At 39.5% G+C, this 22,523-nt stretch overlaps 1 protein-coding gene across 14 annotated transcripts in view; it reads right to left on the bottom strand.

Annotated features, from left to right (window-relative positions):
* Window positions 1-22,523, bottom strand: part of LOC143019945 (serine/threonine-protein phosphatase 2A 56 kDa regulatory subunit gamma isoform-like) — a 105,479-nt gene that overhangs the window by 66,430 nt on the left and 16,526 nt on the right. For 7 of the 14 annotated variants that reach the window (XR_012965866.1, XM_076175952.1, XM_076175954.1 and 4 more), the window contains exons 2-7: window positions 16,781-16,819; window positions 6,697-6,946; window positions 6,214-6,462; window positions 2,176-2,330; window positions 1,429-1,559; window positions 1,227-1,286 (exon numbers count right to left, since the gene is read on the bottom strand). Coding sequence is in view for 13 of the 14 variants with exons in the window: in XM_076175952.1 (XP_076032067.1) it covers window positions 1,227-1,286; window positions 1,429-1,559; window positions 2,176-2,330; window positions 6,214-6,462; window positions 6,697-6,946; window positions 16,781-16,819 (884 nt within the window). In the remaining variant the exon portion in view is untranslated. Of the gene's footprint in view, window positions 1-1,226; window positions 1,287-1,428; window positions 1,560-2,175; window positions 2,331-6,213; window positions 6,463-6,696; window positions 6,947-16,400; window positions 16,454-16,780; window positions 16,820-22,523 lie in introns of all 14 variants that reach the window. The other 7 variants (XM_076175953.1, XM_076175950.1, XM_076175960.1 and 4 more) reach the window with 4 other exon arrangements.

The raw sequence follows: 22,523 nt of genomic DNA, 5'->3' as shown, positions 1-22,523 counted from the left end.
CATTTGGGAGAATGTAAAAACACAGGGGCGACTACAATAAATATAATCAAGACGCCGATATGGCAGCGTCGCGAATCCACTTGCTCCTCATGACGCCTACGTGTGCGGCACCATATGGAAGGGGTTAAAGAAAATGGAGAAAAGTGAGAGGTCATGCAGCTGTTGTTTGCGGACGACACTGCGCTTGTGGCAGGATCGGAGGAGGGATTGAGGAAGTTGGTGACAAGAGTGGTGATGAGATGTACAAGGGGTGAAAGTGGCAGTAATCTGGAAGTGAGCATTAAGGGAGAGCAACTGGAGGAAGTGGATAGTTTTAGATACTTGGGTGCAAGTGTTACAGGAAAAGGTGGAGTGAAGGTGGTAGAATGTAGATTGAGAGAAGCGAGTAAATGCCTTGGTGGATTAAAAAGTGTAATGAGGAATAGACATTTGGGAATGGATGCTAAGAGGAGACTGTATGAAGGAGTGATTGTGCCAACAGCACTGTATGAAGCAGAAACATGGAACATAAGAGAGGAAGAGAGAAGGAGTTTGAATGTGTTTGAGATGAGGTGTCTGAGAAGTATGATGGAGCCGAGGAAGAGAACAGGGGTGGAAAGGGAGTTGGGAGATACGGTTGATGAAAGAGTATTGGGATGGTTTGGACACATGGAAAGAATGAGTGAAGAAAGACTAGTAAAGGAGGTATGGAAGGCAGATGTGGAGGGAGTGAACATGAGGGGACTTCCTAGGATGAGATGGATGGATGGGGTGAAGGGGGCTTTGGGGAAGAGGGGAATGTCTGTTGAGGAAGGACGGGAGAGGACAGAAGACGGGTGAATGGAGAATGGTTGTATATGGAAGATGTTGTGATGCATGAGGTGGATTGGACGGGGGGATAGGGGGTGAGGTAGTGTGTGTGAGCAAAATTTTGACGCAGCCCGAAGGAATTTCTTCCCGTCCTCTCCTTTATATGGGGGGACGGAGAGGGTGGGTCGCCGATTTAATGATGCGGCCTTGCTGTGGATGTGCTGTGTCTTGCGACACTGCTTCTGACCCAGGGCAGTGGGCAGGGATGACCCGTCATCTAGGAAGTGCTAAGATGGGAGGGAGGGTGGAGGGGTGTGGAGTGCTTTCAGGGATGGAATGGGTGGGAATGATTTTATGCCTTTTCCTTTTTGGCTACCTCCCTAGTAAGGGGGAAAAAGCCTTGGTATATGTATGTATGTATAATGAGGTCTGCTTACCTTCCAAGAATTTCTAACAATTCAGCTACGCCATTATGATGTTCTGTTTCATAAATAAATCTGAAAGAATAAAAAACAAAATTAATAATGAATAAAAGAATAACACATGCTTTCTGATTCAAGTTTTTGTGAATTCACAATTCTTTTATTATCAGCTTTCAAAAGACTAAACTTTCCTTGCTTCCCCACATAAGTAGCTTACCTATAGAATATATTATTAATTTGTTTCCTGATGAAAGCGCGTAGACCTAGGAACTTGCCATATATTCTATGTAATGTGGTCTTCAGGAAATCTCTTTCTCTTGGATCTTCTGAATCAAAAAGTTCTAAAAGCTGAAAGTAATGGAAAGAGTAGACTGATTACATCTTACCTTTTTGGCTACCTCCCTTGTAAGGGGGAAAAAGCCTTGGTATATGTAAGTACATATCATATCTACAATCTAAAAAAAATTCAACCCTCAATTACATGCAAGTTTTATTTTCCACAACAAAACTACACCAGCATCTTTGTTGACAGGGATCCAAGTAAGCTACTTTTATAAACCTGAGTACAATTTCCTACACAAATGAAATGGTTTATTGCTGAATGCAAATAAAGCTGGGTTGGGTGTCACTGAGGCAATAAATGTCCATGTTGATGGAGACATGATAAATGCAACAGTTAAGTGTACAGGACAGAGATAGGTAAAATGAACTGTTTAACAGAGCAAGACCTGAATCAATTTAACATAGCTGGAACATGTGACCAAATGATCAATAAGATAAAAGAGAAAGGAGAATGGGTAAGACAGAGAGAGAAAATCAATTAATCAATGAAGTATACAATTCTTGGTAATTAATCAATGAAATATGAAATTCTTGGTCATTAAGTATGATAAAGGAGAAATTAAGTGGATGATCAACATAATTGTTCAATCACCTACACATACATGAATATTGAATTTCCTACCTGTAAAACAAATTTCTGATCAATGTATCTTTTCGCTATTGAAGGCTGAAAGTCCGGGCTTTCTAAGAATCTCAAGAAAAATTCATAAACTAATTGTAAATGAGGCCATGCTGCTTCCAAAGTGGGTTCATCTTCTTCTGGGTCAAATTCTGCACCTGCAAAAACAGGGAAATCAAAGAACCAAATTCATAATTTCTTTATATTTTTTCTACATATCAACGTACAAAAAATTACACACACACACACACATATATATATATATATATATACACACACAAATACATATACCAAACAGCCCCCTTCTAAGGAGGGTGGCCATATCAAAGCATACAACCACCCTACACCCATTCCACACCTATCTTATCTCCTCTTGGATAAAGGGTTATCTCTGTCCCCTGCCCACTCCTTAGGTCAGAGGCAATGCAGCAAGATACAAATAAAATATTACACTACAAAACAAATATATTTATGACTATTTTCTTAAAACCATAAAGAAATTCCCAAACTTTTTCCAACTTATCTTGCATTTTTTCCCAAGCATCTAGTCTAGACCATACATGCTTACAACATTAATTTCAGTATGACAGTATTCTTCTGTAAAACAAAACAAAGGATTACAAAGGCAGAGCATGCCGACAGGAGACCTTTTGGTCCATATCTAGGTCGGATGCGAAAAAATCATAATAATAATAAACAAATAAATGAATAAATAATAATAATAATAATGTAAATACCAGATAAAATAAGCAAATGCATAGGTATAGTTAGATAATAAACAGGTAAATAGTAAATAATAATAAATTGACATAACTAATTATAAATGAGAATCAAACAAATAATAACAAACAAGCGGACAAATGATAACAAAACAAATAATATAAAATAAATGATAGCCATTACAGCATCTTGCTTAGGTGTTTAACTAAATGATTCTTAAAGCTTTGAACTGAACTACATTGCACTGCCTCTGCAGGAAGTTTATTCCATTAATTAACTACATGGTTGGCGAAGTTGTTTCTACCCACTTCCAAATTAAATCTATTTCCGGACAGTTTGAGACCATTGCTTCTTGTCAGATTCTCATTCACTATGAAAATTTTCTCACTTTTGATGTCAATTCCCTTTAGAATCTTAAAGACCTGTATCAAGTCACCTCTGAGTCTACACTTTTTTAAAGGAAAACAGATTCACGTTTTAGTCGATTTTTGTATGATTTATCTTTTTAATTAAATGTACCTCCCAACAATAAAAAATGTCAGAAGTACCAAATGCCCTTTCCCCCTTATGCAGGAAGGGGAAGGGAGGTTTCAGTCAATCACACACCAATATTTTATACAAATAAAAAACATTCAACCCCACTTCCCATCTCAGCACTTAAGGGACAAAGGGTTGTCCCTGTCCTCTGTCACATTGCTCAGGGTCAAAGGCAATGCAGTGTGGCATAGCTTTTCCAAGTAGGGCCTGACTGCTGGAGTTGGTTTAACCTCACCCATTGTATGGTGAACCCCCCCCCCCACACACACACATTTTTTATCTACCCAAAATATCATGAAGCAGATGAGAACTTCCTTTGCAAGACAGCTACAGATTGGATGTAAAATTTATAATTACATGACTGGATTATCAAAAGCACCATGATCAATCACTCAAAAAATTGGGCTGAACTGTGTGTATAGTTCTGCTTTACAAGGGAAAAGGGAACAAATGTGAATTTAGTGGTTTTAGAGGGATAAGTTTGTTGAATGTAGTTAGAAAAGGTATATGGGTGGATGTTGACTGAAAAGTTTATAGTAAAAGAGATCTAACTTGAGCCCTTTGCTGCGATCCAAGGAAACCCCACTGTTGACACATCTAGTGATGACCTGTACAAAGTGAATTGTCTCAATGTTATTGTATTATATCTATTTATGGAATATATATATATATATTATATATATATATATATATATATATATATATATATATATATATATATATATATATATAAACTGTATTCTCTCAATGGTATTCTGTATTATATCTATTTATGGAATATATATATATATATATAAACCTGAAGTGAATCGGTAGTAGCAGTGAATATCTGACAGCTGCCACCAGCCTGGTGTCAAGTGAGGCCTTGGTTCAAATCCCAGGGTGAATGTTGAAATATAAATATATATATATTCATAATACAAGTGTATAGTGGTAGGAATGGCTTGGGATTTTAGGGAAAGAAAATGATAGTAAAGTTTCCATTTTGTTTGGCAACATGGCTAATGCACTATTGCCACCCAAGGTGTCCTTGACCTGGACACAGTTGCCAGGTTGGGTCATTCACACATCCACCACCATGGTAGGTAGTGAACTCCTCTTATGTAATGGGGTGATGTGGCAACAATGCAGAACCCTGGGGTTCCACCCGGCAGTGTCCAAAGACTCATGTTAAAACACTTATACTATAGGAGAGGAACAGAGGGATAGTACTGGTGAGGAACTGTGTGGGTTTAGGGCATGTAAAGGGTGTGTTGATCAAATTTTTATGGGAAGGTAGATTTGCAAGTCTCCCCCCCCCCCCTAAATGGTAAAGATGGGGGGAGGGGGGCATTATCGATTTAGAGATGGCATGTGCCAGGGTCAACAAGAAGGCATTATGGGAGGTATTGCAAATATATGGGTTTGGGAAAAAGCTAATAAGGGCACTAAAAAGCTTTTACATGAGTAGTAGAGCTTGTGTTAGAGTTAGAAATGATGAGCAAGTGGTCTGAGGTGAAGGTAGGGCTGTGCCATGAGTGTGTTAAGTCACCATGGTTGTTCAACATGTGCATGGATGGGGTAGTATGTGAGATAGAAGTGAGGGTGATTGTGCAGAGGATTGGAGATGGTTAGAGTGACTAGAGGGAAGTGGGAGATGAGCTAGTTGTTTGTTATTGACACAAACAAGAACATCCCTTCAAGCTCTATCCCCTTTCTTGCACTCTCTTCCTTGCTTGATGGGTGGTACTCTTGCATCCAATGGCTCCTTTATTTTGTCCACATACTTAATTCTTAGGATGGAATGGGTGGGAGTGGATTTTATGCCTATGTTTTTTGGTTACCTCCCTTGTAAGGGGGAAAAGAGCTATTGGTATATGTATGTACCTAATTCTTAGTATTCCTTTCCAATACTCCATCCACTTCTACTTCCCACTCTTTCTGCTAGTCTTTCTTCAATCATTCTTTCCATATGCTTAAACCACCTCAGCATTTTCATTTATTCATTTCTAAGGTTTTTATATACCAGTTCTCTATCTAAACCCATCTAAAACCTACAATACTTCTCAAACACCTTATCTTGGGGCATGTTCAGGTTCTTCCTTTCAAAGATCATATACTAGAAAGCCTTATAACAGAGGCAGCCAGCCAGAACATGCACCCACACTTCACCAATCCAACATAATTTGTATGCTGTATGTATCTTGGCTCCTTGTGGATGAAGGGGCGGGCATCCATGCCCATCTACCCATTGCCTTGGTTAGAAGCAATGCGGCAAAACCCAGCAGGGCCCAACTCTTTCTGCCTCTCTTAAATTTCAAGTCTCTGCTCCATACGAGGCCATGAATACAATCATTCCTACATATAACCTTGTCTGCATTTAACTCTTGACACCTTTATTCACACTTTTCATTTCCCCAGACTTGTCGTCTCTAGGAACCAATGTTGGGTACTTGCATGTGATGGTCCTGCAAGATGTACATAGAGGTGGCCATTTTCAAAACCCATCAATTCCCTTGCCTCCATCAGGATGCGTACTAACACTTGGTCTCTTAACTGGGGTGCTCTTTTTTTTTTTTTTTTTTTTTTACCTCAATTGTGTTTCTTACATCTTTTAACACACGGAGAGCTAATAACCTGCAACTCCTGCACTTCTATCACTTTCAGTTGGTGACAGAAACAGTCCCACACCGATACATCACAACTACAGCGCTTTAAGAAAAATGATGAATTACAATACCCATGGGTATCATCCAAGAGTCTGCACTCCAACTGATACCTGATATAACAGTAAAATTCACTCACCAGATGGATTGCTAGATGGAGGTAATGTGCGAAACAAGTTGAGGGCGAACATGTATACCACTTCAGGATAGACGGGTTCTGTTATGACTTGTCTCTGAGTGGTGACATATTCCACCATCTCGCTCAGAGCGGCCCTCTTTACCTCTTTCCATTTTAGATCACTTAGGGGGTCCGAAACAAAATCAAAAAGGACCCCGCACTGCTGAATTTTGTTGATGAAGAGCTCCTCTCTTTCATTTTGAGCTGCATCTGTTTACCATATAAACACAAAAAATTATTTATAGAAAGAATAAATAAATATACAAGCCTATGAATAGGTTCTATTTTGGTTCAGATAAAAATTAACTAATCCCTAAGGAAACTATAATTCAGGCATGAGGCAAAATACTATATAAACCAAACTTGGCAATAATATTCTACTACCGAACATGTGAACAGACTGGTACTGCACATGTTCACACTTGCCTGCAACTTAATCTTTACCTTTCAAAGGTGGTAACTTCTGAAGCTCTCTATTTTTGGTGACATTAAATCTGGACGAAGATTGCCGTTTGTCCTTCTTGATGTGTGGCGCTCCAGGGGCATACTTGATCTTGTTGATCTGTGTAGGAGGAGGAGGCCCGTCCTTAGAAGTGGAGGAGGAGGTGATGGTGGTAGTTGGAGGAGTAGTAGTAGTGGTTGTTGTGGTGGTGGTGGAGGAACTAGAGGAATCCTCCCCACCTGCCGTAGTCTGCTGTGGTTGGATGTCAAGTCATACCAGCAGCAGCAGCAGCAGTAGCAGCCAAAGAGGGGCGTGCGTGTACGTGGGTTGCGTGCGTTGTTGAGCCACGCATGAGGAGAAGGAGGAGGAGCAGGAGCAGCAGCAACAGCAGCATCACGCACAAGAGGAAGCAAGTCACACAGAGAAACAAGGCATTAGTTATAGTTGTACATAGCAAACTAAAAACAACGTTCATTGACTCAGGAAAAAGTCTGTGGCCACAAGGAGTTAGATACAACAACTATTCACATTTAACAGTAAATAATAAATAATAACATTGATAAACAAATAAAAAATTACTGCTGCTGGATAATCAATAAAAGATAATTCTGCAAGCTCAAGACTCCATGTAGCCTGCAGACATGAGCAAACATCCATGAACACTACAAATTACCACATTTGCAAAAGTATCTAAAGTACTGTAATGGAGCAGCCAACATAGTTAGACAACAAACACTGCATTGCCAATTATCTCATTCCCATTCAAGAAGTACAGGAGTTTACTACACAAATAACCCATCAGTTAATTTTCAAAGGATTTTATGTAAGTGTTGAGGTTAAACTATGACAACATATTTGGATAACACAAATCTACAGTGAACATACCACAAAATCTTTGCAGTTGAAAGTTTCAGTTAAACACATTTGTAATCATATACACACATACTGTCAAGCAATTCCCCACACAAAAACAAGCATGCATACAAACAAATCAATTCACACACAGTAGGAATTCTGGGGGTGTATGCGAGAGTAAACACTCACTACTCCAGGTAATGTCAAATTCCACTGACATGAGGATTAAGGAAACTCAAAATGCTTTCAACAAAATAGCCTCCAGTAATCATGACTATTTTGTTGTTTCACAGGTCACTCAAGATGGAAAAGCTTGACTTCTTAAGATATTCTCATAATACAATGAAGTACACACACACTGTGAGATACACATAAGGGACACCATGAGCATAACTTCCCTTCCCAAAGATACAAATAGATACATACATACACACACACCGATACTCAAATGGATGAAGGATTTTCTGTGAAGGCTGGTACAAGTGAAGAGTAGTGAAGGACAAGATGTTAGGGCAGTGATAAGCAGTCCCACATGGGTCAGTTCTAGCACTTGAAATATGTTTATTTTATATACATGATGAAAGGCATGACAAACTACACTGTTTGAAAATAATAAAAAAGAAATTGTGAAGAATAGCAAAAAGAGGAGTCAAACGTGGACAAAAAATCTTAATAGAAGAAAAATAATATATATATATATATATATATATATATATATATATATATATATATATACTGGTATATATAAATGAGTAACTGCTCAAAAAGACCAGTGAATTATTTGATGGAAAAATAAATTACAAAAGCAACAGAAGAGAAATGTCTGGGAGTGTTGGTCATGAATACTGTCACCTGACAAATATATCAGCGAAACTGTGGGTGAAATAGTCTGATGGCATTTGACAACATGGACGAGACGATTCAATCAAATAATTGAGATATGCACCAATGGTGTGATATCCGCATAAGGTGAAAATCACAAACAAGATTAAGAGGATTCAAAGAGCAATGACCAAATTGGTCTCCTGACTTGAATATGAAAATGACCAGATGTCTAAAAGGTTTAAAGAAAGTTTTCCACACAGATGACTTGATTCGTAGAAACAGCTCAAGCTATGACCATTAGTAATTTCAGAACTTGTTGGCAAAAAAAGACAGGGGAACTCTTTTAAGTATAGCTCCTTTCCTGAATATTACTATTGAAAAAAGATACATCACACACGTGTACACTTTCTTGATAAGGTCTGACTGGTCTCCAGCCTACTAGACAACTGAATGAAGATAGAAAAAATTAATAGAAATGGATCTTCCCCCAACTGAAGAGAGAGGTAATTGTGTTCATAACAATGGAGGACGTGGAGAGAAAAAAAAAAAAAAAAGGATATATGGAAAGACAACTTTCTATGCAGATGCATTAATGGATTTTACATTACTGTAATCTAACACATATGGGTAACACAAATTTACAATGAACACATCACACCATAAACTTTGCAAATGTCAATTAACACTTGCAAACATACACACAGTTGAATAATACCCCACACATAATCATGCATATAAGCAAGTCAGTGCCAGTATGAATTCTGAGGTGTGAGGGCAAATATTCACTGTATGTAGTGTCAAGCTCCACTGGCAAAAGGCACAAGAAAATTCAAAACAAGATGGAATGGTACCAATAAATATTTTGCTTTTTCCCACATCACTTAAAAAGTGGAAAAATCTTTGACCTCTGGATAAGAATATTCTTGTGCTCATTATATATAATACAATGTGTCATGGAGCAGTGATGGGTATCTCCTTGTTGTGGTCCTGAAAGATGGACAGCACAACTACCCATTTTCAAAACCCGTCTTCTACCCTCCCTCACCTCTCAAAAGGTGCAGCCCCAAGAGGCTGACACTTGGTCTCTGGACTGGGCCAGAATCACTATCAACTTCAACTGAATTTCTTCCACGTTTTAACACTTGGACAGCTGACAAGGTAACTGCTCCCCTCCTCCTAATACTTTCAGCCAGTGACACAGAAAAAGTCCCACATCTATACAACATAGACAATAGTCCAAGTTTCTTCCTAAAGATCTGTGTGAGGACCCAAGAACTACTGCCAGCCACTGCAGAGCTGCAGTTGTTCCACTCAATATAAAACAAAGGCAACACTCATTGTTGTCATTTCAACACACACACACTATATGGAGAGATAATGAGAAGCTCAACGAGACCCTAAGCTGTCCATGGCTGGAATATGTGCCAGTGGTATGGTCCCCACACAGAGTGAGATATATAAACAAGATTGAGAGGATACAAACAACAGCACCCTAACTTGTTTCCAGGCTGGCAGATAAGCCATAAAAGGAGAGACTAAAAGCATTAGATCTGTCAAGATTGAAAGATGAAAGAGAATGAGGTGACTTGATCAGTGTTCAGGTCATGAAAGGAAGGTTAGACTGCACTGACAGAAGAGCTTTCTTGATTAGGGATGGGAAACCTTCATGATACAAGAATAAATTGATAGACTAAATGTCTACAAGATGTGTAGAAATAGTTTTCCTACAGATGTGCATATACTTGGAATAGCTTAGAAAGTAATAAAGCCCAAGCTAGAAGCATATATGAATTTAAATCTAAGCATAACAACTGCAGAATAAGTTGATATAGCCTAAGTTGGAATTGTAGATGAATTCTAAACTAGGAGAATAAGCAACAGGACTCCATGAGAATTGCTCCTCTCCTGCATATTAATATTAAGTAAACAAACACAATACACTCAAAGTATCATGGGGATCTGTTGTGTTACCAGTAATATTCTTAATCATTTATGCTATAATGAATTGAATAAATTATTACACCAATTCATTTACTGATGATACAAAAATGATGAGGATATTGAAATACAAGGATGACAGACATGTTACAGATCTAAATAGGATATATGGAGCCATGAATGGACAATTGATTTCAATACTAAGAAAAGCAAAATATTGGAAATTGGCGAAATGAATGAAAGGCTATTACTAAACTATAAAAAGGAAAATAAAACACTCAAGAAAAATATTTCACCACAAAAACTGATGAAAATTGTCATGATAGTTGCAAAGAAAAAACAATGTAGAGACCAACTGACACTGGTGGATAAAATTCACAAGCTAACTATATGTTCATTAAGAGAAAGGATGAACAGACTTAGAAAAGGCCAAAATGGTCCAAATTTATAAATGAAAGAAATTAAGAGGAACCCTTAATTTGCAGACTAGTGTTTTTGAACAGAACAATAACTAAAATGTGTGAAAGAAATGTGAAAGATCAACAGCCAAAACATTTGGAAGAGTAGATCTTGGTAGATAACCACTCTGGATTCAGAAGTGGAAGGTCATGCATATAAAACCTTTTGACAAAGTACCTCACTAAAAACAAATATGAAAACTTGAACATATGTGGGCTTAAAAGGAGTCTGCTGGAATGGATGAAGGATTTCCCAAAGAACAGATTACTGATGGTGGTGGTGAACAATAAAATATCAGATTGGATGGAAGAGTTGTTCCACAAGGCTGTTGTCTTGTTCTGATGCCACAATTTCAGCATCAGTAATGCTCATAATCTGTGTTAATAACATGAAAGAGTCAACCACTTCATCCAGATCTCTCTTGCCACAGACCCATGTCTCCAAGGGACCAGCAACAGCCGCTGGTTTAGCCCACAAGTTACTTAAGAATGAGATACTGTGTTGTTGTCTGGGTAGAGCTAGAGTACATAAAAACATAAGAATGAAGGAGACTACAAGAGACCATAAGACCTGCACTAAGCAGTTCCATATCCATTACCACCTACCATCCCCATCCATAAAGTTGTCTAACCTTTTCTTAAAACAACATAGTTTCAGCACTCATTATATGGTTACTAAGTCTATTCCATTTGTTGACCACCCTTTCAGTAAACCAGTTCTTGCCTATTTCCTTCTTAAATCTAAATTTGTCGAGGTTAGGCCCATTCCTGTGTCCTGCCCTGCTGTCTTAATATGATGACCTTGTCTGCATCCTCCTTGTTAGCCCTTCATTTACTTGAACATCTCGATTAGATCAGCCCACATTCTGCATCTTTCCAGAGTGTAAATTAAGGTGCCTAAGCCTGTCTTTGTATGGTAAAATTCAGCCCATGATAATTTTGTTCAATCTCCTCTGTACTGATTTTAATGAATTAATATCCATTTTACAGGACTGAGACCAAAACTGTACCACATGGTCTAACTAATGTCATACAGAATTTGATAACTACCTCTGCACTTTTATTTGTAACGGTCCTAGCAATGAAACCTAATGCTCTGTTAGCTCTATTCCTGGTGCTAATGCACTGTTTCCTGGATTTATGGTCAGGACTCTCTAAAACTCCCAAATCTCTCACATTCAGTTTCCTCTGAAAAGGTGTTATCTAAGTCATGCCAACTTTCTGGGCTCAATATCTTTCTGATTACAAACAGAGTCTTTACAATTATCGATTGATAAATCTGTTCAATACCCAGTCAATGCAGTTGCTGAAAAGTGTTAGTGGGAGGATGCACATATACTGGACTTCTAAATTAATTGGAAACAAGTCACATAAGTCTCACCAAAACTTCACAGTAGTCTCAAAATTGTAGGTCATACATCTGGTCAATCATCTTTGTAGGAATTTCATGATCTGCATTATATTTCAAAGCACTCCAAAATGCACTGAAATCAAACTCATTCATGAAATCAACATAAGCTGTAAACAACCCCACTGAAATTTATGTCAGTGCTTCACAAGATTTTACTTCGTCATCCAGGAGGTGCCAAGATAGGAGGGAGGGGAGGAGGGTGGAGGGGAGTGGAATATATGGGAAATGAAATGGGTGGGAGTGATTTCTATGCCTTTTTCTTTTTGGCTACCCCCCGTGTAAGGGTGAAAAAGCCTTTGGTATATGTATGTATGTATGCTTCACAAGAACATAAAGCCTTATGGACAGATCAGTTGCTGACTTGGCAGGTGTGAACTCGCTATCAGGCCTCTGAAACTTTAGCAGATAGGATCAGACCCTTACCAACAACTGATGGGGGAACACCTAGTTGTAATACAATAGTAATTGTTGCAATCCTGCCAGTCCACTCATTCCTTTTCAATGAGGACAACCAGACTCCTTTTCTAGTTGAAAGGAATGGTACAAGACTACCAAATGGCAGACAGCACTGCACACAACCCATGGATCACAACCTCACCTCTACCTTATCAGAGATGAAGCCTAACCTGTGCTCCAACATCAACAACATTCAGTCATCAATTACAGTTAGCCCTATCATGGCAGGCAGTAGTTGGCAAGCTATGCTTATAGCTACCCTGCTGAGGTGACCCCATTACTGTGCCTAAACCAGTAATAGGTACCTTTACTAGCAATCTCACTACTATTGATTCTCCTCGCATCTAATAGTCACTACAGGCAGTCCACTAATTACAGATTACCCACTTACAGCATTCTGTACTTGAACATGAGCTCAGGTAATTCACAATTAAATAATTAAATTAATAATATGGGAACTAATTTCTACTAGTGTGGTGGATGGGAGTAGAATGGGTATGATTATACCTATGACACTATATGTGATCTAAGGAGGGCAGAGAGGAGAAATTTAAAGTGTTGATATGAAATGTTAAGAGGATGGATGGTAAAAAATGAGGTGGTGAGAGGAATAGGGGTAGGAAAGTAACCGGTAGATTGGACTGATAAAAGAATACTGGGAAAGTTTGGGCAAATGGGAAGTAGAGGTGGATGGAGCTTCAGGAGGAAGACCAAGAATGAGATGGATAGATGGATGGGGTGAAAGGGGGCCTTGAATAAAAGGCCAAGTAAAGGCTTTGCTGGACAGAGGCTGATTAAAAGGCCTTGTGTAAAGTAAAAGTCTGCTGAACAGGGAAAGGCAGAGACAGGTGTGAGTGGAGAATAGTTGTGGATGGACTATAGATTGACTCAGCCTGATGGAACTTTATTTTCTCTATTTTAACATGAGGGGGCAAGGTTGGAAGGTCACCATATAAATGAAGTGGTGGGACCCTGTAGTGGATGGGTCAATAAACTGTAGACAGAGATGACTCTTCATCCATGAGGAGCTAAGATGGTATGTGTATGTGTGGAGGATGGATGGGAGTGGGGTGGGTTGGGCTGGGTGGGTGCCTTGGCTGGATACTTCTCTCATATGGGGGAAGAAGCCTATTGGTACATAGATGGCTGGATTACAAGTTATCAATCAATAAACATGTTCATAAAAAGTAAAAACCATCACAGAAATTGCTACAATTTGAGCAAAAATATGATAATTTCTCTTCACGTCTCCTTAAATACCATCACTCCTTGTATAATCATACCAAAAAGCTTTCTTTCCCCATCATGACGGGTGTGGCCGAGTCAAAGTATACAACCATCCAAAATCCATTTGTCATCCTTCCCATCTTAGCACGTCATGGATGAAAGATTATCCCTGTCCTATGCCACACTGTTCAGGTCTCAGGCAATGCAGCATAACACAGCTCCCACAGCAGGGCCCAACAGCTATAGCTGGTTTATTACCACTGCTCCATGATGACCTCCCTCTCCCCTCATAATAATTTAGAGAATTGGCAAGAAGAGCATCCTTTTAGACTCTTATTTTTTCACCCATTTACAACTACTCTCCATTCATTCCTACCTTCTGCACTCTCGCTTCCTTGCTTGACAGACATTTCTCTCTTACCCAATGCCTCTTTCACTTTTTTTTTTTAAACCATCTTTCCCTTTCCACTTCCATTTCACAATCGCAACCAAACTCCATCCATGTATAACATGACACGAGTGACAACATACATTTGTTTCATGTTCAGTTTAGATACTATAACAAGCCAACTGAATGACTTGCAAGTACAAGTGGTTAGTAATGAACATATATTTCAAAGTGAAGTATGATAAGAGTTAAGATTTCCAAGTCATATCAAAATAGTAACATGAGGAACTGGTACAATTACTGTCCTGTAAAACACAAATTATGACACAATACACACATATACACATGTAATACACCATGTATCATACAGCACACCTGAGAATATATATGTGTATATGAAGACTTGGAGACACACAAATATGTACATACACACAGACACACAAAATACTGGTATATATCCAGAAGATTGATTCATTCATGACATGAAAATGATACAGTATCACAAACCTAAAGGCAATGACCACAATTTCCAATGAATGGTTCATTATACTAAGCCGTGGGTTGGAAGGAGAAAATTAAATAAAATCCATGGAAAATCCACATGAAAATTCAACTGATGGGACTTTCAAGGAGCTTCAGGGACAACTCTACTTTTCAATTTCCTCAGCATTTCATGGATCTTAATGTTTATATTTTTCATCTGATGAACATATATTATCTTCCACAATTTATATTAGTATCTGTAATAAGCCCCACTAATGACAACCTTCTCCTCACTAACTTTTAGATACCCAACCTCGGTAGTCACAGAAGCTTGCATTTTGTATGCTCAATTAAATCTAGCCTTATTCACCAGGAATTTTGTCATTTATATCCATGAAATACCTTGGTCCAACTCTAATCTACAGTTCATACAGACATGCAGGGCAGTCATTCCTCAATGGTAAACAGTCATTACACTCTACATTTTAAGATTTAGCTTGAGAGGAATTAACAGATTCTGAGGCATTTGCTTTGGGAAAGTCCAAAAGTGACAGTATAATTAGTTATGTTGCCAATGTGGGAGAATTGACTGATGAATGCCTTACAATTAGTCCAAATTAGAAGGACCAATGATGGGTACCTGCTAATGGTGGTCCTACAAGATGGACAGCAGAGAAGCTTCTCCCTCCTGCCCATTTTCAAAACCCTTCACCTCCATCTAGAGATGCAGTCCATGTTGCTGGCACTTGTCCTCTGGACTGGACCCAAAGATCTCTTATCAACTTTCAACTGTATTCCCTACACGTAAGGACAGCTGACAACAAGTGACTACTCCCGTCCTATTTTCAGCCAATGACACAAACAGCCCCCACACTAATACAACACGGACAGCAGTTCAAAGTTTCTTCCGAGAGATCTCCAGGAAGTCGTGAGGATCATTGCTAGCAACTGTGGACTGTGTATTTCCAGTCAATGGAACTCAAGGCAACAATTATTATTATTATCCAAACATGATATAATCTGATTAAAGATTTTTCCATTACTGTTTATAGGACAAAACTCAAAGTAGTAACAACTACCAGTAATGGAAAGAGAATCATAAGATGTGAACATCTACTATGCTAATTGGGAGATCATCAAGTCTCCCGAGAGTAGCTTAAGCATTGCTGGGCACTGGGAGCACAGCCAACAGTAACAGCTTAAACTAGACTAAGGTCAACATTCCCCCTCTGCTTCTTGGCATCTTTCTTCTCTCTCTCTCTCTCCATCTGTTAAACTGAATCAACTATTCAGTAAAGTAATCCTAAATTACACTTTTACTTCTTAATCACGACAACAAGTTGTTCAGAGTAACCACCAAAGTGTTAACTCCTTCACCACAACATACTTGATAAATGTTCAGTTCTGGGTACAGCCATACAATTTCATTCAACTGAATGGTGGGGAACTTGTCAGACTTGGGTATCAACTGATCGAGACCTCCCATATCAATGTTCACTCTCTTCAGCTAAACAAATGTTTGGCATACCCAATAACAAAAAATATACAAAGTATGGTTTGGTTTCAAAGGTTAACAACAAGAGAGAACATTAATAATTTATCACAGGTTTCTTATTAGGAATAAGTATAAAAACAAGGACCAAGCATGAACCAATAAAATCTTGCCTTTGTACTGGATGCATGTAAATAGCCCCACTTAAAAACTAAGATGCTTCAATCTGTAAGGATACAACATCTGTTTAAAGTGACACCCTATGACCTTCTATGTTATCACTGAAATATCCCAGTCATACTCTTTAACAAAGCTAATATTTTCAATATATAAACAGCCTTATGACAACCTGTACATTTCACTCTGATGATTCTCTCTCTCCTTCCATTACCTTAATGATCTGACACTAAATGACTGACTGACACAGGGTGCTAAGAACTGGACAAAAACTTGGTGGTACTTCAACTAAGGCTGGCACCCTCTCTATCAAAACTGGAGGACTACATCCTAAGTTCTACCTTCTGGCCCCAACACCTTCCTTCATCATACTTACGTCATCCTCATCATTTCCAACTTGGTTCTTCGCTGAATTCTGAAACAATAAACGGGAAGGCAGTTTAGTACAATGAAGTATATTTATTTTTTAAGACTGGCTTAATACACACACACAAAATCACATGCACCCCATAATACAAACAAAATATCTAAAGAAAACTTTATCACAAAGTTTCAACAATAACACTACTACCTATACAGAGTAATTTTCTTCAGATCTGTAAATCCACACAAATAATAAAATAATCTAGAATTCAATAACTTTCAGCCTTGCTAGTCATTATGAATAATGGGAGGCTTTGAGGCACCCATGACAAATTCCTGCTTGTGGTGGTGATCCTTCAAGATGAATAGTGGAGCTGCCCATTTTGAAAACCTATCACCTCTATCTTACATCCATCTAGAGGTGAAGCCCTGAGGGGTTGATACTTGGGTTCTGGACTGGTCCCACAATATATATTTCAACTATATTTATCACATCTTGTCATGTATTAAAAGCTGACAACTGGCAACTGCTCCCCTCCTACTAACTACTTTAGCAAGTGATAAACAAATATTTCTACATTATTGACAACTGTCCAAAGTTTCTTCCTGGAGAGATCTATGAGAGGACTCAAGGTGTAGCCACTGTGGTGTTACAGATTTCAAATTAGTGAAACTTAAACAACAATTATTTTATCATTATTGTGAGGCTTTGACCATCAGCTTGGGGAGGTAGATGACCAGCTCGGTGAGGTAACCCGGCATTGTGAGGCTTCCCAACGAGCAAGAAAACCATGACTGTGGCCATGACCCTGTGCACACCTCCTATGCTTATTTCATCTTCATTAATATCCAAGTCTATTGGAGAAATTTTCTATCATCCACTGAAGTAATAACCATGGTAGAATGCAAGTGCTGAAGAATAAAGAACCTGAATGAATGCATGAATGAGAAAATTACAGAACACTAGAATTTGATAATCTATGAGAAACTATTGAGCAACAACGGCAAAGGCTCAAACTACATCACTTCTCATCACCAGGACCTAATTCTTATAGGGTAACCCATATAAGCAAGAACAAATACAAATATAGCACACATATAACTAAATTGGGAAGAAATGGTAAAAGTAGGATGCAAAGGTGCCAAATGATGACAAGAGAATATGAAGTAGTGAGGAAAAACATGTGGAGGTATAAGTGGAAGAAGTGGTGGGAACAGAGAAGAAGGGAGAGAAAGGAGAGAAAGGAGAGAAGGGAGGGGAAAGGAGGGGAGAGAGGGAGATGAAGAAAAGGCATCATGTAGACAGTGATTGGGAATGGCATACAAAGGGTAGAGAGAGAAAGTGGAGGTCATGGAAGTTGAGTGGAGGCAGAGATTAGTTCTATGGATAAAGATTAAGGAAGAGGAGGTGAAACGAGAAGGGGTGAAGACAGGAGTAGGGGTGAAGATTACATAAGGGGGAAGACTGGGGAGGTATAGGGGAGGGGTGTGTGAAAGTGGAGGATGGATGAACGTGGGGGAGTGAAGGTCAGGGATGGGAGGGGGGTGAAGGAGGAGTGGTGAAGACAGGAAGGAAAATAAAGACAGGAAAGGGGGGTTGAGGAAATGAAGATGGGAAGGTATGGGTGAGGACAGGAAGTGGAAGGGGGGGGGGGTTGAAGATGGGAAAGGTGAGTGAAGATGGGAAGGGGAGGGGGTAAAGATGGAATGGAGAGTTGAAGACAGGAGTGAGGGTAGGGAGAAGGAGGGTAAGGGAAAACAGGGGAGGGGGAAGTAGGGTCGGAGGAAAGAGAGACGGTGGGGGAGAAGGGAGAAGGGAAAAGGGAGAGGGGGAAGGAAAGTAGAAGAACGGCATTTTAGTAGTATTTCGTGGGCACTAACCAGTGTTTCTATCCTTGCGGACTATCATCACAAAAGGTGGCGGCAGAGGTGGCAAAGGAGAGATTTTGGTAGGCAAGGATGAATAACAAGTTAGGTGATCAGCATTATTTCCCCCCTATGCTGCATGGCTCTGGTCCATTGGATGTAACGAAAGGCCCTAAAATACAGACTGCATGGAGCTTATGCAGTGCAGTCAATTACCCGTGAGAGGGGGGTTAAGAGCAGGGAGGGGGATATACACACATATACATACTTTTATATATATATATATATATATATATATATATATACACACACACACACACACACATACATGTAGAGAGAGAGAGACGGGGGGGGGTGATTGTTGGCAGGATGTATCTGAGAAGAGTAAAAAGTTTAGAAGAAATTCGGAATAAAGGAAGACCTTCGGACGAGTGATGAGGGAGGAGAAGGGAAGATGCAGGAGTGGAGGGGGTTGGTGGTAACGGGGGTGATGAGAGAGGAAAAGAGAGACATCTCGAGATGCAAGACGTCGGTGGCAGAGAAGGATGAGAGGTGTGGGTAGGAGGATAGGCAGAGAAAAGTGTGGACGGGACTGGCGGGGAAAGAATTGAAGCAGGAATATTCGAAAGATTGGATAAGATAAAAGTGAACTTGGGGGTTATTAAAAATAAAAGGGGTGTTGAAAAGAAGAGAAAATGGAGTACGAATTTCATTCTGGAGTCTTCCCGCCCCCGGGTCGCGCGCTCGAACAGGTCGACGGTGTGCATAGCAAAAAACAAATAAACCTAGGCAAGCGTCATGACGTTCTACTGGGCATAATAATAACCGTATTGACAGGAAGGTATGCACCACCTCACAGGTGCATAGCAGCTCCCTGGACTAACTCCAAGTAAGAGGCAACAGGACACAAACGACGAAAGCAATTGGAATATCAGTAGATGTTTCTTTCATTCCAATCATGTGATTAATACGATTATCATGGAAAAAGTGTAACTATGAAGAAACCAAACGTACCCAGGATTTCCCCTCCAATATTCCGAATTGAAAAAAGGGGGAGGGGGTCAAATTTCGCCTCCCACACCCAAACCTTTGTGCACGCAATGCACGTTTACAATATCCACTTTTCCCCCATTACCCATTTTGAATATCTACTGGTTAACAATATCTAAACAATAACTTTACTGTTAATATTACATGAATGAAGGTGGGAAGGGTGTTTTTCTTATTGTCAATCATCAAAGCGACAAAACCCTAGGTCCTGTCGCCAAACAACACAACGATCACAATGTGTACCATCGCCTTTCGTCCTGCGCATATTCAAGAAATGACCCACTGTTGCCAAACAATAGTTGCATTCATTCACCATCTCCTTCGCAATCGGTGGGATCACGTATTGTGACCAAAATAAAAGGATGACACTCCTAAGGCGTGTGTTAATATATAGTCAAATAGCTCCAACCATAATCCCAATCTTTTACTGCTGAATTTCGTAGGCAAGCGACGTTTCTTACGTAGTACGTCCCACGTGGAAAGATTCTTTGATCTTGCTTGCTTAGGCTCATCATATTCCCGCACGAGCATATACATGAACACGTTACATTTACATAAACTTCCAAGTGATGAAGACACTAACGACTCCACATTTCTGGTCTATCTAGAATCTGCTGAAACAAACCGGAACCAAGACAAAATAAAATAGAAAATTGAAGGCACGTTTCTGTGCCACTATAGTATTCAGCCACGACCGCTGCATTTTTACCGAGCGATTCCAGTCTCTTCAAGATTCACAACTCGTCAGGGCCCGCCATTCTGGCCCAAATAAAATCCAACGTTTTCAAACAGTTCGTAGCAGGTGTTGAGTCAATCCGAGTCGCATAAAAGTATACACCTATTTTTTTCATCAGTCATTGCGAGTAATGAAATAATAATCTAATTTCTTATTTCTTCTAGTGTTTTCGATGTCAACTGCCAGGCCGTGGCACAGATAATACTCCCTTTTAATATTTTTTAATTTATGAACACGGAACGACACTAATATATCACAAATTTATCTGAATACTGAAGTTGACCGTTGCCCATCACGCTTCCTAACTTTCGAATCTATAACTGTAGCATTGTTTGGGACAGACTTATTAGCAATTATTACCAAATGTTTGCAATACCAATTCTGTAGCTTTTTGTCCTTGTCTTTTGCACATCCCTGTAGGCCATAACGTAGTCTCAGGCAGCTTTCTATTTGCCTGTGTTTTTCGCATTACTATTTTCGAGAAAATTTGAAATGTTAAAAAATCACATTTGCTTTGATAACATGCCAGGGCGTTTTTAAATATTTCCAACACCTGAGCCCCATAGACCTCATTTCAACTCTAACCCTCCATACTGAGCATTGGTTCACTTGTTTGAATGTCTGGATGATTAAAAAGAATCAAAAATAGACTCCTTTGGTGTAAAGGCAGCTAAAGACGATATTTCCGTACTGCCTACTGGCTGAGCCGCAAAGTGGGCGGGGCAATCGTGCGAACAGTAATTATCCCAAAGTTTTATATATACTGTGTGTGTGTGTATATATATATATATATATATATATATATATATATATATATATATATATATTTATACAAAACAATAAAAAAAATGGCGGTAACATCCCATTTATTACTGTTTGCAAATTATTCATTACCGTTATCAATGATCCCTAGACTTACAGGGCAATTAAAATCCCACCATACCAAATGTCGGTCATGGATGTTCCGTCGACTTGCAGCATTTTCCCCCAGACTTCTACAAAGAATCAAATTATCTTCTGGCGAGCCAAATATTGAAATGCTCTTTACTTTCGTATTTTCAGTTTCCATGAGTTATTATGAATTTAAAGTCAGATTAAACATAACGTCTTTTCTAGTGTCAAAACTTTTTGGAATCAAAAACTTTGGTTACATATTTCTATTGGCAATGATGTCCTAATACATATACGCATTAAGATAAAACCATTTTATATAACATTACCAACGACTTTCCCCCTTACAAAGGAGGTAGCCAAATTCAAAGGAATAAATTCACTCCCACACATTTCATCTCCACATACTCCACTCCCACTCACCACCCCTTCTCGGCTCCTCCTGGATGGCGGGTCATCCCTGCATCTCGCCCACTACCCTGGGTTAGAATCAATGCAGATAGACACAACGCATCCACAGCAAGGCCGCCTCATTCAATCGGCGTCCAACACCCCCCCCCCACCCACCCATACAGAAAAGGAGAAATCCCTTCGGGCTGCGTCAAAATATCATCCACACTCGCTCCCCCTACCCCCTCCCCATGCATCAAAGCATCATCCACACACAACCATTCTCCACCCCCCTTCCCATCTTGTATTCTCCCTTCCTTCCTAAACAGACACTCCCCCATCTCCCACTCCAACACCATCCATCCATCCCAGCCCAGATTGCACCCTCACGTTCACTCCATCCACCCAGCCTACATATATAAGAGTCCAGCAAACACCTCACTAGGCAACCTTCCAGACACAACCAATATCCCCCGACAAAATGTGCTCACTCTCTTTCCAACCATGGTCTCCCCCAAGACTTTCCAATAAATATCACCTTGTTTGGAGTGGAAGAGGAGAGAGAGAGAGAGAGAGAGAGAGAGAGAGAGAGAGAGAGGGAGGGAGGGAGAGAGAGAGAGAGAGAGAGAGAGAGAGAGAGAGAGAGAGAGAGAGAGAGAGAGAGAGCCTACATACATTGTGTGTGTGTGTATATATATATATACACACACACACACATATACATTAACATATATATACATACACACCTCAGAATTAGGGTGGACAGAAATTATAGGGGACACTAACTAGTTGAGTAAGAGGGCAGACTGAAGCAGGTACTGAA

This window comes from Oratosquilla oratoria, chromosome 38 (assembly GCF_046742065.1).
Source record: "Oratosquilla oratoria isolate Oo_2021 chromosome 38, ASM4674206v1, whole genome shotgun sequence".
Classification (NCBI taxonomy): Eukaryota; Metazoa; Arthropoda; class Malacostraca; order Stomatopoda; family Squillidae; genus Oratosquilla; species Oratosquilla oratoria.
Note: the sequence above shows the minus strand (reverse complement) of the source record. Positions and strands in the feature narration are given on the sequence as shown.